The sequence below is a fragment of the Tyto alba genome, unplaced genomic scaffold (genome assembly GCF_018691265.1).
Source record: "Tyto alba isolate M040663 unplaced genomic scaffold, T.alba_DEE_v4.0 Super-Scaffold_2, whole genome shotgun sequence".
Classification (NCBI taxonomy): domain Eukaryota; kingdom Metazoa; phylum Chordata; class Aves; order Strigiformes; family Tytonidae; genus Tyto; species Tyto alba.
In genome coordinates, this window is record NW_024881282.1 from 18,992,717 (window position 1) to 19,020,519 (window position 27,803).

The 27,803-nt window shown below is 36.7% G+C and overlaps 1 protein-coding gene across 1 annotated transcript in view; it reads left to right on the plus strand.

The window, feature by feature from the left end:
• The first annotated feature begins 2,621 nt into the window (after positions 1–2,621).
• The window catches only part of RNF17 (ring finger protein 17), a 54,192-nt gene continuing 29,010 nt past the window's right edge, over positions 2,622–27,803 (plus strand). The window contains exons 1-19 of the mRNA XM_042793429.1: positions 2,622–2,695; positions 3,350–3,441; positions 4,141–4,199; positions 5,187–5,242; positions 6,653–6,752; positions 8,963–9,043; positions 10,480–10,580; positions 11,401–11,572; positions 12,956–13,032; positions 15,338–15,412; positions 16,615–16,886; positions 18,085–18,162; positions 20,804–20,965; positions 21,882–22,071; positions 22,500–22,665; positions 24,014–24,204; positions 25,235–25,377; positions 25,863–26,012; positions 26,705–26,820. Coding sequence (XP_042649363.1) covers positions 2,622–2,695; positions 3,350–3,441; positions 4,141–4,199; positions 5,187–5,242; positions 6,653–6,752; positions 8,963–9,043; positions 10,480–10,580; positions 11,401–11,572; positions 12,956–13,032; positions 15,338–15,412; positions 16,615–16,886; positions 18,085–18,162; positions 20,804–20,965; positions 21,882–22,071; positions 22,500–22,665; positions 24,014–24,204; positions 25,235–25,377; positions 25,863–26,012; positions 26,705–26,820 — 2,355 coding nt within the window. The remainder of the gene's footprint in view (positions 2,696–3,349; positions 3,442–4,140; positions 4,200–5,186; positions 5,243–6,652; positions 6,753–8,962; positions 9,044–10,479; positions 10,581–11,400; positions 11,573–12,955; positions 13,033–15,337; positions 15,413–16,614; positions 16,887–18,084; positions 18,163–20,803; positions 20,966–21,881; positions 22,072–22,499; positions 22,666–24,013; positions 24,205–25,234; positions 25,378–25,862; positions 26,013–26,704; positions 26,821–27,803) is intronic.

Below are 27,803 nucleotides of genomic sequence, written 5' to 3' on the forward strand. Positions count from 1 at the left end.
TTTTATAGTTCTTTGTAAAGGCATAGAGATCAGAATGTGAATATATTGTTAATTTTGACAAATTTATACGCAGAAAAAGATGAGCATTTGTTGCTGTTGTTCACTTACTTATTAAATGGAGCTAAAGTTGAAATATAAGTAAGGACAAGCTGTCTTCCCACCACAGAGCTAATTAGGCCTAATTAGGCTTCTCACAAAAAAGCTAATTAGGCTATTTTTTAGACAATACTGTACACTGCTGGTTTAAAATTGCATTCAGGCCTTTAACCAAGGCAATCCTACCTATCATGTCCCTTTCTCTGCTACGTCCACAACAGATCTCCCATCACATATCTTGTATTTTGCCCCTCAGCCATTATTCACCATGTTCTTAAGGAATGTTTATACGAGTTAATTTTTAAGTGTGAATTAACATAGAATATGAAAGATAAAGACAAAATTTTGGGTGTGCAGGCCTTTCCTCACCTTTGAAACTGAGGAAGCAATTTCCAAAGCTAAATACAAGTTGAGAAAACTCCTGAGATTTTAAGTTCCCTGAAAAACCTGGCTGGAGAATCTGAGAGAAATGATAACTGGCATTTACAGAGCGGGAGAAGGGGGTTTAGCTCTTACAGGACAGAGATGGCTATTTTGTTGTTTGTGGAACACGGGCTAACTGAAGATGAGAAAATAATAATGTGCCACAGCACCAGTCTCTAACAAGTCTATAAATTTTCATGTCAATAAATAAGACTTTCAGTTCCCAGCCCTGTCTTTTGACAGTATTTTTTAGGATTTCTCAAGAGGTTGTTTCTGAAAAACTACTGGTAACGGGAAGTTATATTGTATATGCAAGTTCAGCCTGGGACATGCAGATTTTTACTGTCACAAACAGGGTTTTCTACAAACTTTCTGTAGGCCAAACCACACCAAATAGAACCAGACTGGGCACTCGCACAGGTGTAAAATGTGACAACAGATCTCCACAAGGATTTTATACAAAGTCGAGTCTAATCAAGATCTGGTTAACAACGAGGGCTTCTGGGGGAAATTATTTACATGCTGAATCAGTTTGAGGATAACTTCTGGAAAGTTCTGCACCTCACAGACAAATCATGAACATTAAAGTGTAGACAAATAAAACCAGTGCAAGCTTGCTTGATTTGAGTGTTTCACCAGAAAGTAGGTGAGCGCCTAGCTCCACAGGATTTACTAATTTTTGAACTTTTCTTCTCATTTTTTCATGCTTTCTTCCTCATTACTCCTGAAATAATTCTGCCCTTTCAGCAGACAGGACTGTAGTCTTCTTTTGGCTCTTTTCTCGACAGACTTACAGTTTGCCTTGGCCACGCCACTGGGGTACTCCCTGTCGTTAACATAACCTGGAGTGGTTTGTGTGAACTTTCAAACTCTGTTTTGTTACTCAAGTCAAAACCCCAGCCTAACAAACACTTACTTAATACATTTAAAATGAAAGATGCAGGGTAGAATCTAGTTTTGCTGTGTCAACAGTGCAAAAATATGAGTAACTTAGCAAACTTGACTCTTGGAAAGGTGGCCTACTTCATGATTTGGCAAGTGTCTAAATGTTGCAGGGAGAAATCAGTGTATTTTTAAATTTAAACTGTAGTTTATTAGAGGTGATTTAAACAGAAATCTGGAGATTATCATGCTACATTTATAATAGCCAAAACATCTAGGGGTAAAACACTTCAAAACATCTCTTACATATCCTGCAAATAATGGGAATACATGTAGAATAAAATAAACCCAAAGAGGGGACTTTACGACTTAACGCCCAGGAAACACCCTATGTTCAAAGAAGGCCCTGTGGCCTCCCAGCAGACGCGAGGAGGGATCAGGCCAGCCAGCGCCTCGCCTGCCGCGGTGGCCCGGCCGCACCTCAGGGCGCCAACATGGCGGCGAATGCTGCCCGCGCGTGCCGCCGCAACCACCGCCCTCCCCCTCCCGCCCCGCCGTGATTGGCTGCGAGGGGACGAAGGGCTGACGCAGCGCTCGGTGATTGGCGGTTGGGGTAGCTGGGTTGGCGCGCGGTGGGCGCCGCGGCCTGTCTTCGTGCTGAGGGCAGCCCGGCTCCTGCTGTCCCGTCCCCGGCGGCCTCGGTATGTCCTTGCTCCAGCCTCTTCGCCGGCGGCCTCGTGGCATCTTGCAGCGGCAGTGGTGCTCTGGGCGCCGGTCGGGAGGAAAAAGCACCTCGCTTGTCGAGTAGTTTTTTTGTTTTGTTTTTTTTTTTTTTAAAAAAAAGGGTGTGGGGAGGTGAAGGTTGGGTCAGTATACGTGGTTTATTGCAGGCAGGGCATCAACCTACACTACTGAGATAGTGCAGAAAAGAGACATTAATATTGAGAGGGTGTGTGGTCAGGAAGAAGGTTTGAACACTTGTGGTGGTGTCTCTTGCTCTGTCTGGTAGTGGTAAGGTTATAAAAAGGCCAGCGTTTTGTTGCATTCAAAACACTTGCTTTTCAAGGAAAAGATAAGTGTATGTTTTATATGAATTTTGTGTCTTTAATTTTACTCTTTGCAAAGTGATGAAAAGTAATCTGTAGCGTTGGCTCAACTGATTAAATGTGTATATTGCAGAAAATTTGTCCCCCTTTTTTTTTTTTCAGTCGGGCACCATCATGAGTAGTAAGAAAGAATTCTCCCTGGTCGATGACAGTAATGAAGAACTTAGAAGAAAAATGAAAGTTATAAGGTACATGAGTTTTGAGATTACTCTGGTGGATTTAGTATTTTTAAGTCCTGATAATGTAATTATGAGGAAATAGTATTGAAGAATGGTAGAAAATAATTTTGTATTCAGCAGTGTTGCAAATGAGTCCATTTTTATGTCTCGTGTATGTAAAGCATGCAGTTTATGGAACATTTTAGGATTTGGAATGGGTTCAGGGAAAAAGACATTTTAAATGCACCTTGGGATGCTGTCATACTGAGTTATTAGGCTACCAATGTCTTGTATTGATGTGTATGTATATTTTACAAGCAAATAAACCACTGTTGATCTATTCAATGTGGTTTTAAACAACTATAGAATGAATGTGATTAAAATAGATTATATAAGTTTATACAGTATACAATGCTGGTTCTAATAAGCTAAATGCAGCATACCTAAAAACTCTAGTACCACTTTTATTGACAATTAATTTAGTATTGTAGAGATAATTGTTTCTCCTCAAGTTAAAAGAAGGCAACAATTTTTGTGTGTGGTGTGTTTTTCATTAATTGCACCTTCTTTGTCATAAAGTCATTTGGTAAAAGTTGGTAAGTTTAGTTCTAAGAGAGCTGGAAGTCAGAACTCCTGTTTGGTTCATATCTAATGATACTAAACCTTTACTTTTTACTTCTCAAGGCAATGTCTTAAGATACTAGAAGAAGATTTTACAGAACCATATCAGAGAAACAGTGATTTGTGTCATGTGTTAAAAGCTATGACTGAGAAAGGTAAGGCTTTTGGATCTTTTTATCTCCAGCAATTTTGTGGTGTGCTGTATTCACTGTTAATTTATATTTTATATGGTCTGTTAAAGACAATAGATGGGCTGCCAGATTTGATTAACGCATTGTTTATTTACTGTATTTCCAGTGCTTAGCAAGAACAATCAATACCTTTCTCTGCTCCTCCTGCTGTTTTTCTTGACAAAGCTACTGAAAAGTTTGTTTTAAAAGAAACCTATTTTTTTTCTGGGATTTTCTGCTCTGGTATCATTTTTCCAAGGGTTGTGAAATTATGTTGAGTACCCAGTATTTTTGTATGCTTTATGAAACAATTTTTTTTCCTGTACTACAGGTACAGATTTTGCACGTGTGTTTTCTTTTGCCTTTTCACCTTCCCTTTCATGTGTTTATCCTGTTCTGAATGTAGCAGCGACGTAATATAGCTAATCATGCAGATAATGCCCTAATCATTAAATGTAAGTAAGTTTTTGTGATCCCCAGATAACTTTCATATCTATTTATCTGGACTTCTGTTCCTAGCTTTCAGATTCTGTCATTACAAAAGTCAGTGTCCAAATCCCAGCTGACTTGAATGCTATCTAGAAGACTGCTCCGGTGATCATGTATTCTGTTTGTCTCATTGATTAAAATGTCCTACAGTTAACAACATTCAGAGTCGGATGTTTCCTGTGTTTGCTTTTACAGCACTGCATGAGGATGTAAAGGATGAAGATGCTGATTTTTTTGGTTACTCATCTACAGAAGTAAGTTGATCTAAAACTTTTTGTTCAGTAGTCACTGTGGTGTTCTGAAGTGGTGATACTACAGGATCTTTTCCCTTTTCATTGAAAGTGATTAAAGCAAGCTCAGGTCCCCTCTGAGGTAAGGGCCAGCACTTCAGAACCACCTACTCTCCAGCGTGTCTTCAGTAGCGTTTCTCATTATGCAGTGTAGCTGTGTAGCGCACACCTGATGTCAAAAATCTGGATTAAGGAAGGTTTATTTTTACAGTTTACATTAGTGCCCCATATTGCCAGCTACATTCCATCCTCTCATCTGCACATAATGTGCAGGAAATCAACTGGTGCATATGTTCTGGGCTTTTTTTTTTTTTAAAAAAAAAAAATCTCATTCCCTGTCAGCTCACAAAGAAGAGGTCTTAAAAGACTTTTTTGAAAAAAGCATGTCGCTTTGCATGATAGTGCATAATTTAGGAATGCATTTCTGTATTTAAAAAAAAAATATTTTGCTTGTGAATCTTTTCTGTATTATGACATGCTAATGCCATTTGTTTCACAGAAATCTATTATTTTGGACAAAAAAATAAGTGCTTTTTTAAATTTATGTAAAAGAGTGGCCATTCTGTTTTTTTCTGTTATGAAATCCAGATTTAGCTTTTATTGCAAAATACAGGTAAGTCAATTATTTGAAATTAAGCCCTGTCATTAAGCTTTATGGAAAAATAAGTTGTAATCAAGGTCAGTAATATATGTTAGAAGTTTTGCATAGTAGTGGGAAAAATAATAAGAGTAAACATGAAATCAGCGTTTGTTTTACTAGGAACACTTTTCATATACCACAATACACTGGTGGCTATTCACACCTCTCAATCCAACGAAGCTTGGTGTAGTTGAAATGGAGGAGGCGGGCAGATACTGAAGGTGCAAACAGGCTTATTAGAGCATTTTTTTACTGGGATTTGGGCTTAATGCTGGATTTGAACTTGCTTTCCTTTTTTCCTTTTAATTTAGACCAAAACTGATTTTAAACCTGGGCTGTGTGGTGGCTGCTCACAAAGGCTAGCAGGGTAAGTATTTATTAACTTAACTGTTCTTTGTGTGTTTAGATGCCATACTAGGAGAGGACTTGACTGAGCAAGCACTTCCATCCATTTTTTGTGGGCTGATTTTTTTTTTTTTTTTTTTTTTTTTTTCCTTTTTTCTATTCTTTAAACTTTGCTGATGTGGTGTTTAGTACTGTGAGAACACAACATGCTTGACACATGAGTACAAGTAACATTTCATTGCAAGGCAACAAGAAACAGACTGGTTTGGCTTGAAAATGTTTGGAACTGAAAGGTTGAAGCACTGTGGTAACTCTGTGATAAGGGTTCACAGGGAGGGTAGAGAAATGCTGGAATGCCAGGCTGTGGTAGGAGGGACCTACCTCGTCATTGAAGTGCCTCTTTCCTCCCACCCCCCTGCTGCTCCCGTTGCACCTTCTGCTTAGATAACAGATCACAGCTGTAAAGATTAGATGCCAGCAATGTTCTGTGGTATTGTCATATCTAAATTACGTTCACTTGCTTATTTGTCTAGGCTATGGGAACTTGAAGGAAGTCTAAAAGTGTGTGTCTTTCCCCCCCCGCCATTGCATTTGTATCATGTTGATACAAATGAGAATAGGCTCACGTAATTCTTACAGATCTGTTGCATAAGGGATCTGTTCTATACAGATGTGCTCTGTAAGGGAGGTATAGGTAATTTGTCTTCCAAGATTGGCTCATGTAATGCGCATTGCTAACCTTGCCCAAAGTGAAATAGAAACTCAAGGTTTCATGTATGAATGTCATACTCCATCAGTGTTCTCCAAGTCCTCTCACAGTTCATCAGAAACAACAAACTGAGCACAGGAAGAACAACACAGTGCTTCCTTCCTGGAATTAGGCTGGTTTATACAGACTGGTTTCATGAGAGTCTTGTCAGCTGTTGAGATCTATGTGTACTTTGCAGAAGAGCAGGCATGGGTAACCATACAACAGAATTTAAGAGCTTTCCTAACAGGTTGTCAGTAGATAGTTTTAATATAATCTGTCATGGATTGTAAAGATTTTAACAGTCTAATCAATATCTGATGTTATATGTAAAATATTTGGGCAACAAATGAAAAACTAATACTGGAATATTAATAGTCATGCATTTTACTCTAACTGGGGATAAAAATCACTACCACTTACTAAGGTTTTGTTCAGCCCTGCCAAAACTGTCAGATGAAAAATAATTACTAAAGGTGAATTTTAAGATGTTTCTAGTAGACAGAAAACTTCTTGAAAAATGAGGTACCTGTAGTGTATCACAGTGTGAATTCTACTGTTTCAAAAATAAGTGTGTTTAATGATAGATTTTGAAGTACTCAAAGTGCGTCTAAAATATTTGTGGAAAGTTTGATATCTTATATAAAACGCGTAGGTTTTTTTCCTTAAAGTTTTATTTTTCAGGCCCTTCAGTCACAATACTGAAGAGAAAAATGTTCAGCACCCTGTTTCGTCAAATGGTGAGGTAAGGGATAAATGGGCTCTAACTCCATTAGCAGAAATGGTGTGTTAATAGGAAATTTCCTTACGTTCTCACTCATGATTTTTGTATATGCATAGTTAATACTGCACTTCTTAAAACACAAAAACCTGCAGCCTTAATACTTACGTACTATTATTCCGTCTTACGGTAGAATCACTGTGCAGCTACAGTGTGAGTGAACTAACCCGGCAAAATGAATGCAACTCAAGCCTAACCAGATCATAGCTGAGGCAGACTGGCGTATTCAGCTGGCTGTGAAACTATGTATTTTGAATTTAGTTTTTCTTAAAAGACACCCAAGGCTTCACAGTATTTGGGTTTGGGGCTTTTTTATTTCTTTTTAAATTTCAGACAGCTGCAAGGTTCATGCAATGCATCCTTACAGTGGTCATTCAAGGCAACAAGGTTTTGGACAAATGGATCTCTCGTGAAAACATTCTGTTAAGTTTTTCAGCCTCATCTTTCTGGATGAGGTTTGTGAAGTTTTAAGCCAGGAAAACTGATCTTGTGTGTATTTTAAATGACAGAATAAAACAGAAATGAGGTGCATCTTGTGCCAGTCCTGTTTTCTTCTAGGGAGATTGTCCTGTACAGTTATCTTGAAGGAATCATAAGTTGCAAATATCTGTCTTGGCTTCTCAGGTAGTTTTGTTATAGTGCACATTAAAGTTTGAGCATGGTTTCCTTTTCTGAACATTTTTTTTTAAAGTTTGTTTGAAATAATGCTGTATCATGTTATCTTAAATACATTACTGTTGACAAAGTATTAAAGGAAATAGCCTGAGGTTATCTGAGTATCTTGAGTTTGAGGTCGTAAGTAATATTTTCATGGTAGTCACCTCTTGACAGAATATTTTCTGTCTTTGGAGAAAGTTGCTGAGAATGAGCTCATGTGAAAACCCTTGTTTATTGAGATTCTAGCCTAACTGCTACTTACTTTTGTTTTTTAAGTTTTTTTTTTCAGACTCCTTTATTTTGTGGTTGATTACTACATCTGTGGCAGTATCATTTCTTACATCACTGAATGAGTATATCCATGCCTTTTGAGTTTTGGAAGGATTTTTACTACTGCGTCATTGATCATAATGAGAACAACAAAGCAGAGGGATCAATACCATTCCATGACATTTTTACCTATTATGTCTCCTTCCATCTGCTCAAAATAGAGTGGGAATAGTTGTCATGGAGAAGTGTTCCTAACACAGTTAACATCCAAGTCATAATAGGAGGAGGGTTTCCTTCCCTTTTTCTGCTCCTTGGAAGGAGACATAATTGTTTTGAGATGTTCAGATGTACTGATTGGAAAATTGTTCTAGAGATGAAGGTGACAATAAACGTTTTTAATAAACTCCATAATGATGTGTGTGAGTAACAGGTCTCTCCCAGATTATGGGCAGCACTTCCTTTCAGTTACACCAGTGTCTGGTCAGAGGCAGAACTATTTCAGGTATTTGAACTCTAAGCTTTAATTTCTCTGTAGTTTGTGTTTCTTCCCCTTAACACTAGTGGGGAGCCCTTTAGAAACTGGAGATGTTTGCATATTGGTTAAGTTGGATTTTGGCAATGTGAGCTGGTTGCCTAATAGTGACAGGCTTACACAGCACCATCCCTGACGTTTTCAGTCATCCCCAGTTGATGATGTTCTCATTTTGCTTTTAGCAAAATACCAGCACTCTAACCAGTACTCTCACACTAGCTTTAGTAGTGCCGGTGACAAAATAAGACGCTTCTGTGCCGATTCAAATGCAAGTATTTTATTGTCTTTTCTTGGATCAGCATAAAACCAGAAACTTACTACACTTTTTAAATTTTTGTTTTCCCCAAATGACATTCCTAAATATTTTACTTTTTTCTAGGATGCAGTGTTCCCAGTCTTCAATCTTCCATGTTTTCTTTGCTCTGTATTAGTAACGTAACTTTGCTTTTCCTTCACATACTGTCTTCTCATTTAGTTTTTGTGTGTTATGTGTGTGTGCAAATAAATTGCATGTATTTAACAAACACATTTAGAATCCGTGTTTCAAAAATACTGCAATATAAATGTTCTCAGCATGATTCAGGTGAGCTAAGTATTTTGGGCCTGTTTGCAGCTATAGAGCTGCTCAGAGCCTTACATAGATCATTAGTCACCCACATCAAGTGCCTGTTTGTAAAAATGGCAAATTAGTATAGTCCATCTTACCTTCTAGTTACACAAGCAATTTTATATTCATTGTCAAATCTTTTCCCAGGACAGCAACACTATGGAAGAGATTGATGCAGCTTTGTGCGTAGCTATTTGTAATCTCAGCCACTTACATGATGCAGATGAGGTGGGTGAAAATAAGTTAAATAATGAAATCTTAAATCCTATCCTTGATTGAAGTTTTTTGTTATGAGTAGTCACACATTAACATGCTATTTAAATGTGGGTTTACTGCATTTGTTTTGACATCTCTTTTGTCCTTCAAATGTTTCTCTGAATATATAGCTTCAGATTCCAAGGAACAGTCTGGAGTTTACAGACTACAAGAGTAGTCTGTAAAGGAGTACATGAGCCTATGTGTAACTTAATAGGTCAATCCATATATTTAGCAGAACCATATATAAACCAGTTTTTAAGTACTAAGCTTGTGTTTCGTTGGAACAGGATAAAATTCAGCATTTGTTGCTTTACCAACTATGCTTTTTAGTTTTCATGTGCCTCTTTCTGGTTTAAAGGTGGAAAAGAAATTATGTGGGCAGCAGAAGTATTAATTTTAACAGACACAATATGTAAAACATGTAAATCAAATAATGCTTTTTTATACATAGTACAAATACAGGAAGAATCCTAAAATAGTGGATAATGCTGTGTATAGGTTTTGCTGAGTAACCTATGAACTTCTTCAGTGATAATTATTTTATTTAAACTTGAACTTAGGTTCAATGTGCTGTGGAAAAGCTTGCAGTTTTGTCTTTATGATTTATTTACATTTCACATGTATTCTAAGATACCCAGTCATAGAAGTGTTTAATGATCCAAAAGCTTAAAGCAAATTCATTCTAGTAAGAATGACATGAAGTGTCCTTAAAACCTGTTTTCTATTCGCTTTCTAACTTACCTCATTGCAGTGGCCAATTTGTCAGTTAAGCAAAGTTATGTTGAATACTTAATTCATGTACTAATGGCATCTTGTAAAAACTTACCATTTCAGCAGCTCTAATATAATAACTCATGCATACAACTGTGGTCTTCCAACAGCTTCTCAAAGACGGAGAATTGCTGAAGCAGTGTTGCATTGATAAGCTTTTTTTCCATAGTTTCTTCATTAAATGCAATTATGGAGACAAAACTGATGCTTAGCCAGAGGAAGGAGCTTTATTTTTTTCCTTTATGCCCACAATAAGGTTTAAAAAAAAAAAAAAGTAGAAATCTCAGCATGCTAGTTACCTGTGTATGGTGCTATATTAGAGTGTCAAAGTGAGACAGTGGGCCCAAGATATTTGAGTTTCTTACCTCATAGATCTAAAGACTTCTGTTGACATGAGCATCCAGACAGTGCGATCTTACTAGGAGTTAGAGCAAACAAAGGGATTTAATGAGCTATAATTGGTTTAAGTGTCATTCTTAAGTAGTTTAGTGTCACTCTTTCCGCTGGAGTATTGATTAGTGTCTCACTGTTCATTGCTTCTATTCTGTTTTGAATTTTTTAAAAAAAGTAATGTGATAATATAATAATAATATTGAAATAATAAATGCATGTTTATTTAATACTGAACAAAACAGATACTGAAATACTTGGAATTGAAAATTAAGCAGGAAGGAGACAAAGTTGTAGAAACTGCAGATAGAACATTTGATGAACTTACTACTTCTCTCCTTTCAAGGTACTAATCTGTTTTGAGGAATGGCGGGGATGAGTTATTTTCATAAAGCTGTTTCTAATTCAGATAAAAGAATTCTAAATAAAAATTCAGTCTTCCTTGTAGCAGTATTTTATAATACCCGTATTTAATTTTTGTGCAATATTTTTTCACTGTGATAGTGACATCTTGGAGCTGGTTTGCGTGGTTGGAAAACACTAGTTTATGCAGCTTCTGATCTTTAAAAAAAGAAGCTTAATCTTAATGGTGCTCATTTTATGAAATGGCTCAATTTGAGGGGTTTTTGATACTACCATTAGTGGGTGATGAATTTAACAGCAAGAATAACTTTTTTAAAAATTTACTTTCTGCATGTTTTCAAGCTGATAGAAGCCCAAGGACACTTAATTTCTTTCTTTTCAGAAATACTTGTATCTTCAGATTTAAGGGGGTGAGCAGTATCAAAGCTTAATGTTGCAGAAGAGCCTGTGAGAGGGGGATCTGACGATGGGCTGAATTGTAAAATCCAACTGTTTAGTTTTAAGTTGGATGTGTATGGAAGTACCAGAAGGCTTGAATGGGAGAGTGCTTTAAGCATTCAATAAAAAAAAAGTGTTTCTCCAAACAAAGAGGCTTTTCAGTGAGAACTCTTTTGTGGTTCTTCCAGTTATTAAGTGGGTTTTTTATGCTTTTCTCTTTTCACTGTTTGAGGAAAATTTTATTTCTGTGTAAGATGTATCCACTGTGTATTGTGGTATAACTGGCAATGGTGTGTTACAGTTGAGGTTTGAATTTGTATGTCTGAGTGCTTATTAAATTCTGAAAAGTAATGTTTTTAATACAGGAAAAGGAAACTATGTGCAGAATTAGCAAAGAGCATCAACAGCTACAGTGCTGGTATTGCAAAAGCTAAGGAAGTCATTGAAGAAAAGAAAAAGGACCTGATTGGTACAATTAGGATTGCAAATGAATTAAAAATTACACCTTCTGTAAGAACCTATTGTGATCTCACTCAGGTAGCTACTTTCTTGCACTATGAAATAATTTATTTTTAATGAGTATATTCAAATTGGGATTGAAAGTTTCTGTGATCCATCTTTCAGTTTGCTGACTTAAATATCGAGATTTTTGCAGTAATTTATTCTTACCCCACCTCTGCACACACACAGAGTTTATATTTGGTTTTTGTCACAAATTAGGGTCTGGTGGCTGGTGTGAAACAAAAAAGATGGTCCTTGCCTTGAAGAGCGTGCTCTCTGAAACAGCAAATGGAGGGGGAGGACAGGAAAACTGTGACAGAGTATTGTTCAGTGAAAGGGCAGCATTTTCAGCACGGGAGAAGTGTCTCAAGATTTTCCCGTTCCAGAGCTCTCCAACCCTCTCACTGAAATACTCCAGAACTAATAGCCATGCTCTCCTGGTCCTCTTGGTCCCAGGTCTTTACTTCCATTCTTCCTCCCCATCATATCTGCTGTTCATAGAAACCCACACTACCTGCCATGCTGAATCAGACCAAAGGTCTATCCTGTGAAGTCTCCTGTCTCTGACAAGAGACTGGAAAAGGTGCTTGGAGGAAGAATGTAAGAACCTGGGCATTTAGTGAGTTTACAAAGTGAGAGGTTAAGGATTTTATAATGGGTAGGATACAACAGGGTCATTGCACTGAATAAACATAACCTCGTTGTCTCATAAGCTTGTGTAACTTCCTTGAATGTTTTCATAATGCTTGTGTCAGTGTGTATGTGTATGTGCATATGTACATTATGTATTCGTATTCAGTGGCAGTGAGTTCCACGTTTGAATATTTAAAATGAGATGTATATAAACTAGCTTTCTCTGCTCTTTCTAAATATGCTACCCAGTTAATTAATTTGGAGACTTTGTAGTTCTTATTTTGAGAAAAATAATTAATAACTGGTTTTGTCATTCTTTGAAGTAGTATGATTTTTATGCTGTCTTGTTCCCTGCATGCAGTTCTCAATTCCCATATGAAGAAACTTTGTCTTTCTCATCTGATCCAGAAAAGAATTCTGATCCCTCATTTCTTCTGTCTCTTGCCTCTATCTTGCCCAGTGTGACTTTTGGGAGCTGGCACCTGCCACTGTCCTCCTATAGGCCTACCTTCTTACTTAGAAGTCAGCTTCCCAGTAGATGTTCATACAAAAGGAAAATCTGAATGCTGCTTCTGTTCACATGCTAACATTACAAAATCCCCAAACATTAGGTCTTAGCAATGTAAGAAGATATAATTGAGAATTGGTTGTTAATGAGTAAACTCTTGGGTTTTTTCTGCAGCATTAAAGATGTCATACTCTGGTTTTATTATGTTGTAGATAATAGGTGCCTGTATAATCTGTTTTTTGTATAACACAAGCTAAAACTGTACTACTTAATTTCAGGTTATTTATAATTTAAAGTTGCCAGTTGAGGCTGAGCTCTCAAGAGTGAATAGTTTGAAGAAAAAAATACCTCCAAGGTAAATGAGTGGACCGGGAGGTATTGGGAGGTACATGGAAGCCCTGGTTATCTTAATTACAAAAACTGTACATATAATAGTTAAACAGCAGAAATCAAGCTGCTTCAGTTGGATTTTCCTGATGTATATAAACTCATTACTAACAATGCGCTCTAGCCTTCATCTGAGGCATCAGGGAGAAAGCACATACAATTTGCTGCTGTGTAAACAAATATATATGCATTTAAAAAATTCTTGACAGACTTCTGCCACTTCTAAACTTCTCTCCTTCCAAATAGAAATAATTGGGGAAAGAATGGCGCATTTTTGGTTTGGTTTGGTTGGTTGTGGTTTTTTTTGGTTGGTTGTTTTTTCTTTAATTAATCAGTTTCTCACCTTCAGGAAAGACTTAAATGATTTTTGGGGCACTGATGTCTAAGAAGAAATTTGTGGAAAATCCCAGTTACCATGTTGCCTTCATTGGAAGTGACAAATATGGTTTCTATACCAGAAATGTGTGAGAAAATGTCATAGCTGTGGTACAGCTGACCTTATGCAGTTTGGTCATGAGGCTGGTCAGAGTACTATAATTGTAGTGCATGAAGGCCAAATGCAGGAACAATGAAGGAGGGACAGGACAAAGATGGTGTTAGGTTGGAACATCTTAGAGATCTCATTATGTTTCAGGACATGGAACCACTCTGGGAATTGGAGTGATTGTGTGCCATCAGATTCTGACTGGCACAGAGGAATGAAGCTCAAAGTTGATTACTTGCAGGCAAAGTGTGAAAAATTAGAGAGTCATTTAGGTTGGAAAAGACCCAGTCCAACTGTTAACCTACCACTACCAAGTCCACAACCAAACCATGTCCCTAAGTACCAAGTCTACACGTCTTTTAAATCACAGAATCATAGAATGGTTTGGATTGCAAGGGACTTTTAAAGGTCATCTAGTCCAACCGCCCTGCAATACGCAGGCACATCTTCAACTGGATCAGGTTGCTCAGAGCCCAGTTTTGCCTGACCTTTAATGTTTCCAGGGATGTGACATCTACCACCTCTTTGGACAACCTGTTCCAATGTTTCACCACCCTCATGGTAAAACATTTCTTCCTTATATCTAATCAGAATCTACCCTCTTTTAGTTTAAAGCCATTACCCCTTCTCCAGTCACTACAGGCCCTGCTAAAAGGTCTGCTCCCATATTTCTTATAAGCTGACTTTAAATACTGAAAGGCCACAATAATGTTTACCCAGAACCTTCTTCAGGCTAAACAACCCCATTTCTCTCAGTCAAGTGCCTCCAGGGGTGGTGACTCTACCACTCCCTGGGCAGCCTGTTCCAAAGCTTGGCAAAACTTACAGTTCCTCCTGTCATAAGTTAGTTGCGTCATTAGAATATGGATAAAGGAATCTTTAAAATCATCATTTAGTAAACTAGTGACCTGGTAGGTAGGGCCTATTTTGAAGATTATGTCAGTGGTGAATGAGAGTTTCAGAGAAGCCTATTTAAATGCACAATGACGAACTCTCCCAACCTAAAAGAACGCTAAAATGTGACAACATCAAATTTGTTTGCATTGCAAGACCTTTTAAGAACTTGAACAAAACGGGGGAAAAAGGAGATCTGATGAAGGTTGAGTATAAAGGCCTTGCATGCTAGTACCACTCCAAAAGTGAAAAAATCACAACTAGGAGGGGCATAGTAGTTAAGGCACATTTTCTAAATATAAATACCATAGAACAAGAAGTAAATATGTTCCTGAAGAGACAAGGGGGAAGAAGAAGGGCTGTTCAATACTGCTAACACTTCACTTTTCACAGTGTTCATTATAACTGGACAGCAAAACTAAAGATTTGATTGAATGAGGCTATGTTTACAAGTCTGTTAGCCTAACTGGAAAAGTGCTTAAAACAATTTTGCTAGATTTCATCAGTAAAATAAACAGTTGTTTATTACTGTAACAATAAGCAGAACAAAAAGAATACACATTTTCGGTTACAGTTTTGTTCTTCAGGGCTGTTGGAGAATTCTTTGTGCAGCATAATTTATTCTGAAGTGGGTATAGGTGTGAAAACGCAGTGAATGTTGGAATACTCTGTCCATGAGAGTGAAAGGCAAAGGAGTTTTTAAGAATGAATGTGAGGATAAATAAGCAACCAAATCTGTTGTTCATAGGAGTGGCAGAATTAAACAGGAATAAGTAATTAGTCTCTTGTTTTGCCCCTCCACAAATACTGTGCTGAAAAATAATGTGTTATCAAACTGTCAGAATGATTTAGGTATTCATTTCACCTTCGGTAATGTTTCTCCTCTTCTCTCAAGATTCTTCCTAAACACTGATGAGATTACAGCTTTCTTAAAAAATTTGGGCAAAATTGAATGGGGAACAACAACGCAGTAAGTATTTTTTTAATAGAAGGGATAGGGACAATAATTTACCTCTTCTTCTAATAGTTAAATATTTACTGGAGAATAAATTTGAAAATAAAAAAAAAAAAAATGTATAACCTCATGTGTTTATAGGAGTATAATGGAACAAAGCAAAACTTCAGATGCTGATATTTCAGTCAGCATCCCAGTTAATCCTGTTAGACTTCCTGACATTTCAGTTTTACTTGTGTTTCACCCACCTTTGTTTCACTGTATCACTTAAGTTATCAAGATTTTTTTTTTTTTTATGCTGTGTGCTTTTCAGCTTTGGTTGGCATTTAAAGATACAATCGTAGAATCACATAATCATTTTGGTTGGAAAAGACCTTTAAGATCATTTAGTCCAACCATAAATGTAACACTGCCAAGTCCACCACTAAACCATGTCCCTAAACACCATGTCTACATGCTCATAGTACGTGTAGTAGAGTCATTTATTGTTTCAGCATATGAAAATTACTTCATGTAAGTGTAAATAAATCTCTGAAATCAATAGCAAATACTGAATTTTACAGTATTTCCACTTCAGTCTAAGTACTGATTGTGTCAAATGCCAGAATAAGTTACTTAAGATAAAGTTCAACAAGAAAAAAACTCTTATTTTTAAAATAACAATTCCTTTTATTTTATTAGTCCCCTTTATTTATTTTTCCCTGCAGTCTTTGACAAAAATGAGAAAATGGAATGGAGTTGCTGTTAGGGCTGTTGTAGTTAGCACTAGTTATGTTAAATAAGGCTTATTGCATACTGTAATATTTGAAAATTCTGCAGATTACAGTGAAGAGTAATTGTTAGTACAAAAGCATCTGATATGCCTTTTGTTTTTAACATGAACTATCTATCACATTATTAATATCTTTTTCGAATAATTTTTATTTGTACCTGTGGTCTCTGATGATTGAAGCAGGGGTAGGTCTTGTACTTAGCTGTGCCCAAGAATACGTGCCATTTCTGTGACAATCCCTTTTAGGTTTCAGAAATCATGTTACCGTTTTTGTTGTCTTGGTATTAAAAAGCATAACGCAGTTTATTTCAAACAGCTTTTATGGGGTGTTTTCTTAGCATAGTGATGCATTCTTAACAAAACCTATGCTTTGACTTGTGTGTTTTTCTGAAAACAGACTGGATTATATTGATTTGTCTCCAAATAAATGTTTTCCCAGATACAGTGAAGATAATGGACAACATACTCCTATCCCTGATGACAAAGAAGACATGCCAGGCAGCAGTACTCAGTCATCTGTAGAGAATATGTTTCCAGCACTTAGAGAAAGTAAAATAAAGGCTCTTGCAAATAATCTTGATGTTCACAAAGAAGTGAAAAATACTCAAGCACAAGAAACACTTCATATGATACATCATGAGAGTATTCCTGCTCTACACAAGTCTCCATCCAGCCCTGATGTCATAATAGAAGAAATATTTGAAGAGGAGCTGGAAAGTAGGTTTCTTAATACCTGATGCTTTCAATGTTCTATTGTCAAGCATGATGTTATTTATGTGGTTTGTATTATGTTTTGTTTGTAGTTGTACTCGGCTCATATGAATTCTTCAATGATGTCTGTATTTCACTTTATCTTCCTTTGAGCTAACATCGTTTCTTTTTTGTCCACCTTCAGCTTAGCTTAGTGAAAACTTTCTCACGAGTTCTCTCAAAGAAGAGTCACAAGTGCTTGTGTTGGCCTGAATGATTGTCATTGACTCTTAGTTATTACGGTCTCCCTCAGAGTTTCTGACATTGGCTCTTGGAGAATGCATTTCTGGCAGTTCCCTTGGCTTCCTGAATCTTCTCCGAGGGTGTTGTCCTACATTAACTGGCAATAACAATTAGGTTCCTCAGCTTGTCAGATTTTCCCTGGACTGTATTAGTAAGAGTGTAGCTAACAGGTCCAGGAAGAAATCCTTCCCCTCTGCTAGGCTCTTGTGAGACTGAATCTGGAGTACTGCGTCCAGTTTTGGACCCAGCAGTACTGAAAGTCACTGTCATAATGGAGCGAGTCCAGCAGAACCTACCAAGCTGGTGTCCAGGAGGTGCTCAGGGATAGGCTGAAGGCACTTGTTGAAGAACAAGTTGGAACATGTAAATTCCAATTAGATATTAGGGAGGAGTAGATAGATGTGTCCTACAGCATAATTAAGATGCTTAACATCAGAGTGTTCTGTGTCCACAAATGCCTACAAAATCCCTATGATCAATAATGCTTAGGGAGGATGTGGGAGAGGGTAAGTAAGGGTGGTATGTGATAGCAATTGTAGCATATAGCTGTGATCAAGTTGAAGTAAATTTCAGAGCTTGGGCATGACTGTCTAAAATAGCGTATTCCAGAATCACAGTGGACTTCACAAAATACTTGTCGAAAAAAAAATTCCTTCAGACTGCAGTGTTATATGAATTTTGCATGTGTTGAATCTAAGAATTTTAGTGGTAGTTTTGTAATCTTGGAATTAACGTGGGCTGGCCACATGCACATAGTCCCTGTGTGTGCATCTGTTTCAGCCACATCGGATATGAGAATTTTTGCCTTTGCAGTACCCCTACAATACCTGTAATTTCTCTGTACTGTTTGCTGCTTTCCTACATATGTACAAATACTTAACTAAAATAATTCATTCAACTTTTCTCCTAAAACAATAAACAGAGTTTCCCACAGAATGTCATGCTGATCAACAGAGGAAGAAAGTCTTCACAAAGGAAGCACTTCTTCAATGCAGAGCTGGTTAGTGGTGTTCCTATCTGGGAAATAGTTTAGTTTACTAGAAGGGACCATCCTCTAAGCACTGAGAGCAAACACTGGAGTTTGTTAGAGTTGGACACATATGTTAGCATTCTAGTTGGGATCAGGAATGTAGTAGGCAGCAGATCTCCTGACCATACCTAGTTAGCGTGTATTCGCTCACATGTAGGGGCAGTCTTGGGACACATGGGCTGATTTCCTTCCAGTTAAAACTAGTCTGGGAGGTGCTTACAGTGCAGATGTCATTCTTAGCACCAGGACTTTTGCTCAGCAAAAATACTCCCTACTCTGCTCTTCTTGGTAATGTAAAGACAATACCATCTTAAGATTTGCCATAAAACCGCTTAGTTGGAAGATGCAATATGGGAAGTCCCAAGAAACTTTCAGAAGCTTGGCAGTGTTTCTCAACAACTGGGAGATACCTGACATAACAGTAGCAGTGTTGGCTGTGAACAGGGGGACCCATTTCTTATGTCAGTAGTTTATATACTGAATTTTGAACTGTTATCTTACTCTCCCTCCATCTATGGTTTTCTGAACTATTAGTGGACAGATAAATATACAAAACAGAGTAATTTGAGGAAATAAGTTACTTTGTTCAAAAAACCTGTAGGCAGAGTTTGTGCCGTGCTTTGAGCTTTGTTCATTGTTGAGTGTAAATGGTAATAAAAGCTTAAGAGTAGAGATTGCAGTATTGGGGAAGAAAGAGACTGACCTAAGAAGTTGACAGAGGAAGAAGCACTGGTGCAAAAAGATACGCCTTAATCTATAACACAATAAGTTAACAAGTGAAGAAAAAGATTAAGGAAATTGCACTGTTTCATTTGATTTGGGTCTTTTGTTTGGGTTTTTTTCCTTTGTGTTTTGTTGTTTGTTTTGTTTTTGTTTTTTTTTTTTCAAAAATGAGAGTCATATAAATGCACTTTCCTCTGACAATTTCCTGTCTAGTAACTTGTGAATTCACTGGCTGCTGTCATTGGGACTTGACAGAATGTTGGGGAATTTGAGCAGTTTAAGTCTGTAACAAATTCTGTGGAAATAAATAGTTAGCAGAGAAATTCTCCTAATACCAATACTGAAGTTAGTGTAGTGTGTGCTCACCCTTTACTAGATGTCAGAGAATTCGCATGGAGAGATAAACACCTCAAAACTATCACAATTGTGTGACGTTTGAGCCTTAGCAGACGGTTGAGTATCTCTCACATATACATGAGGTGAACAAGATCTTAAGAAATTAAATGATCAGAGTTACCTGGTGTGATTGCTTTTATCAGTAATATGCTAAAATACGTATTTTGTACAGTACTGGATCTTTTTTGGGTTATGGGAAGCATAATTTGAAGTTTGATACGAGTTTTTCATTCTCTCCTGCTAATAGGGTTAGTTATTCGACGAATAGTATTTGATATATTTTTCAAATCCTTTTCAGGCAGCTGTGGTTTGTTGGGATTTTTTGTTTGCACTTAGTTTAAGGAACATACTCAAACAGCTTAAAGACATCTCTTCTGGATCCATCTGGCTCTGGTGATCCAGAACTGGCCCAGCTCCCATTACTGTTTCTGGCTGGAGGGATCAGCCTCTGCTGATCTAGTGAAGTGTCTGGTAACCCTGGTCTACTTGAGGCAAGCTGGCTGATTCACCACATCATTGGAGATGGTGACCAGGGATGACCCAGAAGAGTCAGTGTACCTATAGGTGAAATCTTTCGAGTCATTCTGCCTTTTTACTCGGATTCCATCTTTCCCACAGGAAGTGCCCAAGAGTAATCTTGCATCTGTTCCGGACACTGCATTTCCTAAACTTCTAAGCACAGTCCTGCGTACATGCTCAGAATGTTTCAAATGCCAGATCCATTGTACCCTCTTTTGCCCACAGTGAGTTGTAGTCCAGAAGTGGGCACAGAGATGGCAGTACTCTAGGATGCTGCAAATCTCTCTGCTTGCTGTGCACTGATCAGTCACCCAGGTGTCACTGGATCTAGGTGATGGTATCCACTCTGCAGGAAGTTTTGTGGTGTAAAATACTCTTGTAGGAATTGAGTTGATGGGCTTCTAAAATCTTCTGACACATCCATCACCTTTGGTGAGTAGCTTCAGGAAGAGAAACCGGCATTTTGGATCTCCAGTTCAAGAGAGGTACCTGCAGTACAAAGGATTTGGATGCTTAATCTGAAGTACTGTCTTACATAGTGTCATCTCTTGGCTAGCTTTAGGCCATTCCTTCATGTATTATCACTGAATAACTGTACAGAAGTGCTTAGCATACCTATTCTTCTATGTAGGAGTCTTTATCTCTCTAATTTGCTGTCTAGAAGCTTTGTATATCTGTGTGAAATAGAGGGAATACAAACTTGGAATTATCTACTTAAATTCAGGCTAGCACTTTGTAAGCAGCAAGACAGCCTTTTGTTCTGCAGGAGAGCATAAGGGAGGTAGTTGAAAAGAGCTGATTTAAGCAGAAAGCAAACATAGTAACTAGTTTGAAACAAGTGTGAGCAGACTTCCCAGTTAAATCTATTTCAGATAATGTCATATTCAATGCAGCTTAAACCTAATCACATGTCTGATAATACCTGTTGGAGTCACTTGAAGAGTGCATGATAACCTGTTTTATGTCTTCTTAGGTTTGACAGAACTAGTGTTTGTAAGCCATGTTATAAGTCCAAGCCACTTCTATATTCAGAGATACTCACAGAAGAAAGAAGCAGGGCTTTTGGAGAAGAAATTGAACAAGTTTTGTTGTAATAAGAGTTCGTATCTCTTGCCTTCAGATGTTCTGGAACTAGGTAAATTATTAACTTCTAAATATCTACATTAGCTTAAAATACTATATTGCAGTATGTCTTCCTTAATGTAATATTAATTTTTATTCTCCACCCCCCTTCCACCCCTTTACATAGTAAAGCAGTCCTTATATGTTCTGGAATATATAATTAATGCTTTTTGGGAAACATTGTACACATTGTTCCGTAAAGCAGACTATTATTAAATCATATAAATTGAAACGGTAGAAGTGAAAAAGTTGCAGTCCTTCTCAACCTCAACAAATTGAGTGCTTAGAGGAACCAGCAGTTGAAACACCTGACTGCAAACTTAATGTTTTCCAGCATTAGGTGGTAATTGCTAACTGATAGTTTTTTCAGTATAATGATTTTAATGACTAGCCTAGTTCTTTCATTACCTCAGTAAATCAACTTTCTCTCATGCAGGCAACATTCCCTTTGAGTGAATAGATGATTCTTTTAAAGTTCACTAGCTGGATACTAGCCATTCTGGAAGTAAAAACGAAAGACGGTATTACATTGCTAAATCATTAAAATTATTTTCTAGCCTGCATGTTGAAGGTGTTAACTCACATCTAGAAAACATTTAGAAAACTGATAAAAAGTATGCAGTAGCCCTCAACTTTTGCCACTTCAGTAGGAGGTATAGAAAGTTTGACAGAATTTACTTCTTAATACAAGCCAAACACCTCCTGATGTTACAGATACTGTGTAAATGAATGCAGGGGGAAGAGTTCTGGCAGTTATTGAGACACGGTTTTTAATGTCTTTGTGTTTATTTTATCAGTAGAACTTTTACTACCTGTGTGGAAGATAGGCAACAGTGGAACATTATTGCAGAACTGTAATAATACTTCCAGTGTGAAATACCCACAAATACTGAATTTAGTCTTTCCTTTTCTGATTTGATTCCGTACAGGTGCTATAACTTTTGTTAAGAGTAAGGAAACTGGAATGTGGTGCCGTGGAACTATTACTGAACTAATTCCCCTAAAAAGAAAAAATAAGAGGAAGCCTTGTGGTCCAGTAAGATACAGAGTTTGTGATACTGCGCTGCTGGAAGTATTTCTGATTGATGTTGGGAGCTCTGTAGTTATAATTTTCTCAGGGTATGTTTACAGAGAGAGGTTTTTGTCTGTAATTGTTGTCCTTGACTGTTGTTTCTTAGTAGAGATCCTCTTGAATAACAGGTCCTCCATGAGCTTCACACAAGCAGATAACCACATGCCCAGATTACACTAATATTCTGTACATGTGTATTTCCAACAGGAAAAGTGTCAGTGTATGTAAGTGCGCAAGTATAGAAGCCTTCACGTGTTAAAATGTTTAACGTGCATTGCAAAAAGAAATTACTTAAGTCCTCAATGTTTAAAAAAAAAATGCATTTAATTGAGAGTTTCTAGTTTTGTTTCAGTGACATGACGTTATGCAAATTATTGTAATAATGATCTTTATTTTAAGTCTGGTGGGTTTTGGTGTTAGGTTTTTTCTTGCTTTTCTTTTAAGCTAGTACTGCTTTTATTCCCACTGATAATAGATATGTTCCTGCTGAAAGGCCTGAACCTGCTACTCTGCAAACTATTGAAACAGATGACATTTCTTTGTTTGTAAGGAAGCCTGATCAGCATATTGAGGCAGAACTTGCAGCTGTTCCTCCTTTAGCAGTACGGTGTTCACTGAAGGATGTTGTTCCCAAAAATGCAGTAAGTAAAAGCTGTTTGTACTATTCCAGGAGATTTTTTTTTTCCTAAGATTTATATTAAAGAACTTAAATACATAATTTACAATGATCTTATTCCAATATAAACACAGAGGAACTTGAGAGAAGTGCAGGGTACATTTTATTTTTTAAAAAAAGTTAAATCATCTCTTGTAAAAAGGTGGGTTGCATTGCTTTCATTGGAAAGGAAACAAGCTTGTAACAGTCTATGTTAAAAAGCCTCTGGGTTTACAAATGCATATTTCAGGTTTAAGCCTCACTACTCTTACTCAAGACATGTTCCTTTGTCAGCTTATAAAACAAATTACAGAACTGATATTTTATGGCTGTCTGATAACTTTATGCAAGTAGTAACTTTCAAAAATCATCCAAACAGAGAAGAAATGGCTTCAGTATTTTTAAGAGAAACTTCTCAGGGATTGTCCTTTGTTACTTAAAATTTTTTGCCACACATTGAAAAGTGTTATTTGTTCTCCTTCAGTATAACAACAAATAAAGTACTGTCAGCCCTTATTCCCTTAGAAAAATGACATATATTACAGTATAATTTTATTCAATATTCACTTACTTATTAGGCTTGCTTTATTTTTGCCACTTTCACATGGGGATGAACTATGTCCAGTGCAGCTGTGCATTTCTGAAAATATAAATGCAGTTTGGGTTTGGGTTTTCTTACCAGTCTGTTGTTTTCTGACATAACTTTAAATAGGAAAGATCTGGAACAGTTTTCACAGGTGTGGGTGAAATGCCTTCCTTATGTGCGCTTTCATTTTTTTCCACACCTAAGAAGCACAATTTGCAGTATCAAATGAGAAATGCATTCATTTGATCCAAGAGAAATAAATTCAGGCAGGCTTTGTCAAGGTAGATAAAACTTCAGGAGTGATGTTGTGGAGAGGAATTGAACAAACTATATTGTACCTTTGTATAAAGACAAAAAAATAAGAATAAACTTTCAAACAAATTGAGAAAGCAGAAATGTAAGTCATGAGATGAAACAATGTATGACAATTCTGATTTCTGAGAACAGAGAGGATGAAATCTTGCATCTTTAAAAGAGACATGGTGGAAACTGCAACCCTTTGATCTGGCTCAGTTTTATATAGTTAAAAACACTTACGAATCCATCATAGAAGAATAGTGTTTAGTGCTGTCCTGGCTGTGGACTAGTCAGTCTAACAGTGTGTTTGGTATTTCATCTGTTCAGATGCATCTGTGCTCCCTTCCTTGCCTATTTTTTTTTTTTTTTTTTTTTTTTTAAATTTTGATTACTATTTTTGCTTTAACATTCTCTGGCATCTTCAGTAACTCTTTCTTTCTTCCTAAAACAGAGTGAAGGTTGGGGAAAGGGAGCAAAGACAACATTTTTAGGAATGGTAAATAGTAAAGTTGTTTTAATGACCATATATAGAGAAGAGGATGGTGTTCTCATTGTGGATTTGAAGAAACCTCCATTTAATAAAATAAACAATAGTATGCCAGTGTCTCTCAAGGATGCATTAGTTTTTTTAGACTTGGCAAGGTATGCCCTTCGGTTTATGCTCTTATGTCATAAATGGTAACAGCATAATGCTTATGAAGTGAAGTGTACCAAGCAGGTTGTTTTTGCAGTGTTTGATATTAATGTATGATGTATTAATCTTCAGCAAAATCTGTTGATTTCTTTTTTTCACATTCATTAATAAGCACTGTGACATACTTATTTGCACTAGTCAGCATTTTATTTAGATAATTAACTTTATTATAGAAAATAACAAAATTTCTGTACAAGTTTGAATAACAAGGTGGTGAAAGGAGAAACCTTTAGTGTCTACCATAGGCAGAAAAACATATAGAAATCGGTCTTGTACCTGTTTGATTTGGCTGGTAGGCAGTGACAGGCTAGTCAGCACATCTGAACCAGCCACATGATGTGATGCATATAGCACAGCGAATAGGAGAAAAAATAATGGGGCATAAAGGGGAGCTTGATGGTGGCCTTAGGACAAAAGACAGCTGCTTTGGAGGGACCAGGGGAGGAGGCAGGAGGAGGAGAACAACATGAGCATTTTGGTGTTTGGATACAGTGGTATGGGATGCAAATCTGTAGGAAATTATAGTTTGCTTTGCTGCACACAGAGAAAGGCCTTTGTTTATATTTGAGAATAACTAATTGTGGTGAGAACAGTGGGAGATGACTTTTTCCTGCATCTGCACTCCTCAGGTAATTGCTTTTTCTAGTAAGTGAGGGAAAGGTTTTGTCAATGTAATGAAGTCTTTACCCTTAAGGGATTTTTTTAACAATTTAAATGTCTGCTACTGCATCCCAAATAACAAAATCTTTCTAGGAGCCACTTGCCATATATCTTTCTTCATATGTTAAATTTGTGGTGGGAGAAGCATTAGAGGGAGTTGACTGCAAAGAAGGAAGGTTCAAGCTATTCATAAAAACATGAATCAAGTTATTTTTGTAAGACCCTTTTGTGATTTTTATGGGAAGCTTGATATTGGAATAGTTCCTTCTCAATTAATTTTGACATAATTTATTCAGAATTTCATTTTGTTCACCTTAGGTTTAGATCACAGATTCCCAGTCAGTTAGAAAATAATACCGTCATGCAGTATAGTCCACCTAAGATTCCACAAGAAGGAGAAGAAATTTCTGTCATAGTTTGTCACATTAATAGTCCAAGTGATTTCTATCTACAGTTGGTAAGTTTAGAAATAAGGTCTATTTAAATAAAACTATGAACAATCATTTTATGTTGAGCTACTTACAGTTCACATTCATTAAGCCACAATTTCCATTCACTTCTGTCACTTCTTACCAGTTCTGGGATTCCTGGAATTAATAGATGAAACTAATTCCTACAATCCTGCATTAATTCTCGTTAATTCCAGGAATTCTTAGAATTCCACAAAGTGAACATTTTTTTTTGTCAGTTTTGTTACATGGTTAATTCCTATGTGGGTATGTAGTGTTTTACTTTATAGAGTGGTGATTGAACAGGGCAATATTCAACAATTGCTAGGCTCTCTAATTCACTTTACGTATTCATAACCACCATTTAATTTGGAGGGGGAAGACTAGGAAGTACATTACTAGAAAAAATGTCCCTTAAAAGACCAAAAGTACCATTTAAAAAAAAAAAAAAGAATACGATGAGTGTGTGTATGTTTTGCTTTTCTTATTTTAGAGAGATAGCCTGGATTCTTCAGTTCTTCCAAATAAAATTCAGGAAGTATATGAACACAAATATGGGAGAAACTTGGAAATAGTCTGCCCAGTTGAAGGCCAGGCCTGTATTGCAAAGCAAGAAGATGGGAATTGGTACAGAGCACAGATTATAGGTGAAGTATTGATTCTTTCATTCTAAGGCTAGATTGCAGAATCAGATGTGGTGTATGAATAGTAACAAACAGCCATTATTTTTACTAGGCATTCTTATACTAACAGGTGGGTTCATAAAGTCAGTAGTACTAATTCATATTATATCCTTTTACTATTAATGGAGTGTTTTATACATCTATTTCTCTAAAAGGTAGAAGCAGTATACTTCATTTTGTATATATTATTGAAATTCTATTACATAATTATTTTCAATAATGTTTCACTTACTATTACAGTTTGAACTTCAGATTTATCTATTATAGCCAACCGCTGAGTGTAACTAGTGTGGGTTAATAATTCTCCATAGTAATTCTGAAGGAGGTGGGAGGTGTACTTTTGCTGATTTGTATGTTGCTTTTATGGGCAGTGTAGCATGTCTGTATGCTTTTGTGTCTACTATTGTGTTTGACATGCCAGTGTTTCATAAAGAGGGTTAGATGGAAAGGGACCAAAATTCTAACTCTGTCAATTCAAACCCAAAAGAGCTGGTTCTTAAAGAATATAGATTTTTAATTGGGTTATAGAACATTTGAAGATGTGATATTTTATGATTATATGGTGTAAATTTGATTTTTGCTCTGACATTCTTGTGCTTTAACCTATATCAGATACTCATTTATTGTTTTAATAACTTGGGTTCTTTTTCTTGAAGGGCTGCCAAGTTGTCAAGAAGTTACGGTAAAATACGTTGACTTTGGCAACGTTGCTAACTTAACTCTTAAAGACATACGCAAAGTAGAAAAGGAGTTTCTGAGCTTTCCAGAAAAGGTAAATTAGTGCTTGTCTGGATTAAATACTCAAAATTAATAGAATCTCAGCAGATGGAAGGGGAAAGAGAGGGTTGTTAACGTTCTGAAGTAAATAAAATGTTAAGCAAGTTCCTTTTCACATGGCTTTATGATGTAACTTATTTAATATGTTTTGGGTACACACTGAAAATTCTTAATTTCTTTAATATCATTCAGTTTTAAATTAAATCTAATGTTACCTTGCAGTGATGAGGTGTATAAGCACTGTGTGTGTTTAATTCGAATACCTTCTTTTACTCCATAGTAAACTGAATTAATTTTTACATTCTTTGATTTTCAAATGATAATCTAATAACGGTCTTTATAAATTTTTTTTTCTTTATGGCATTTAAAGTTTGGTGTTTTCCTAATTTAGGTATTACAGGAGTTTCCCCCATTTGACAAGGAGAAAAACTGAGTGGGAGAGGAGAAGACAAAGTATTTCTGTCAAATAAAAAATGTACCTATGTAGAAAATAATTATTTTTCTTCAGCTGTTCATTTTATAGTTCTGGTTGCCAACCATAATTATGTTAAACTTGAAAACTTCATATGTTGATAGGGATTTTTTAAGCAGTTGTAGGCACCAGGGTTTTTTTAAGTAGTTGTAGGCACCAGAAGTAGCGATTGTTGTAACTAAGGTTGGCCAGCATCTTTTACTGAAAATAGGATATAATTGTTAATATTTTGGTCAGATGTTTCTGTGGAAAGTTTGAGCCAAAATAAATGAGCCTTTCTTGACAGCGAGGGAGAGGAAACACTCTGAAAATTGCAAAATGTTCTTGCTGTTGCAGTATCTTAATGCTTCAGAGCTGCTAATGAATAAGAGCATTGGGATTTTTGATGTGTGTTATCCTGTTGTTCCAACTGATTGCTTGTTATTGACCAAATATAAATCCTCAGAAAAATCTGTTAAGTTTGTCAGCTCTTGAGCACATAGTACTAGCTTTCCTCACTTCGAACA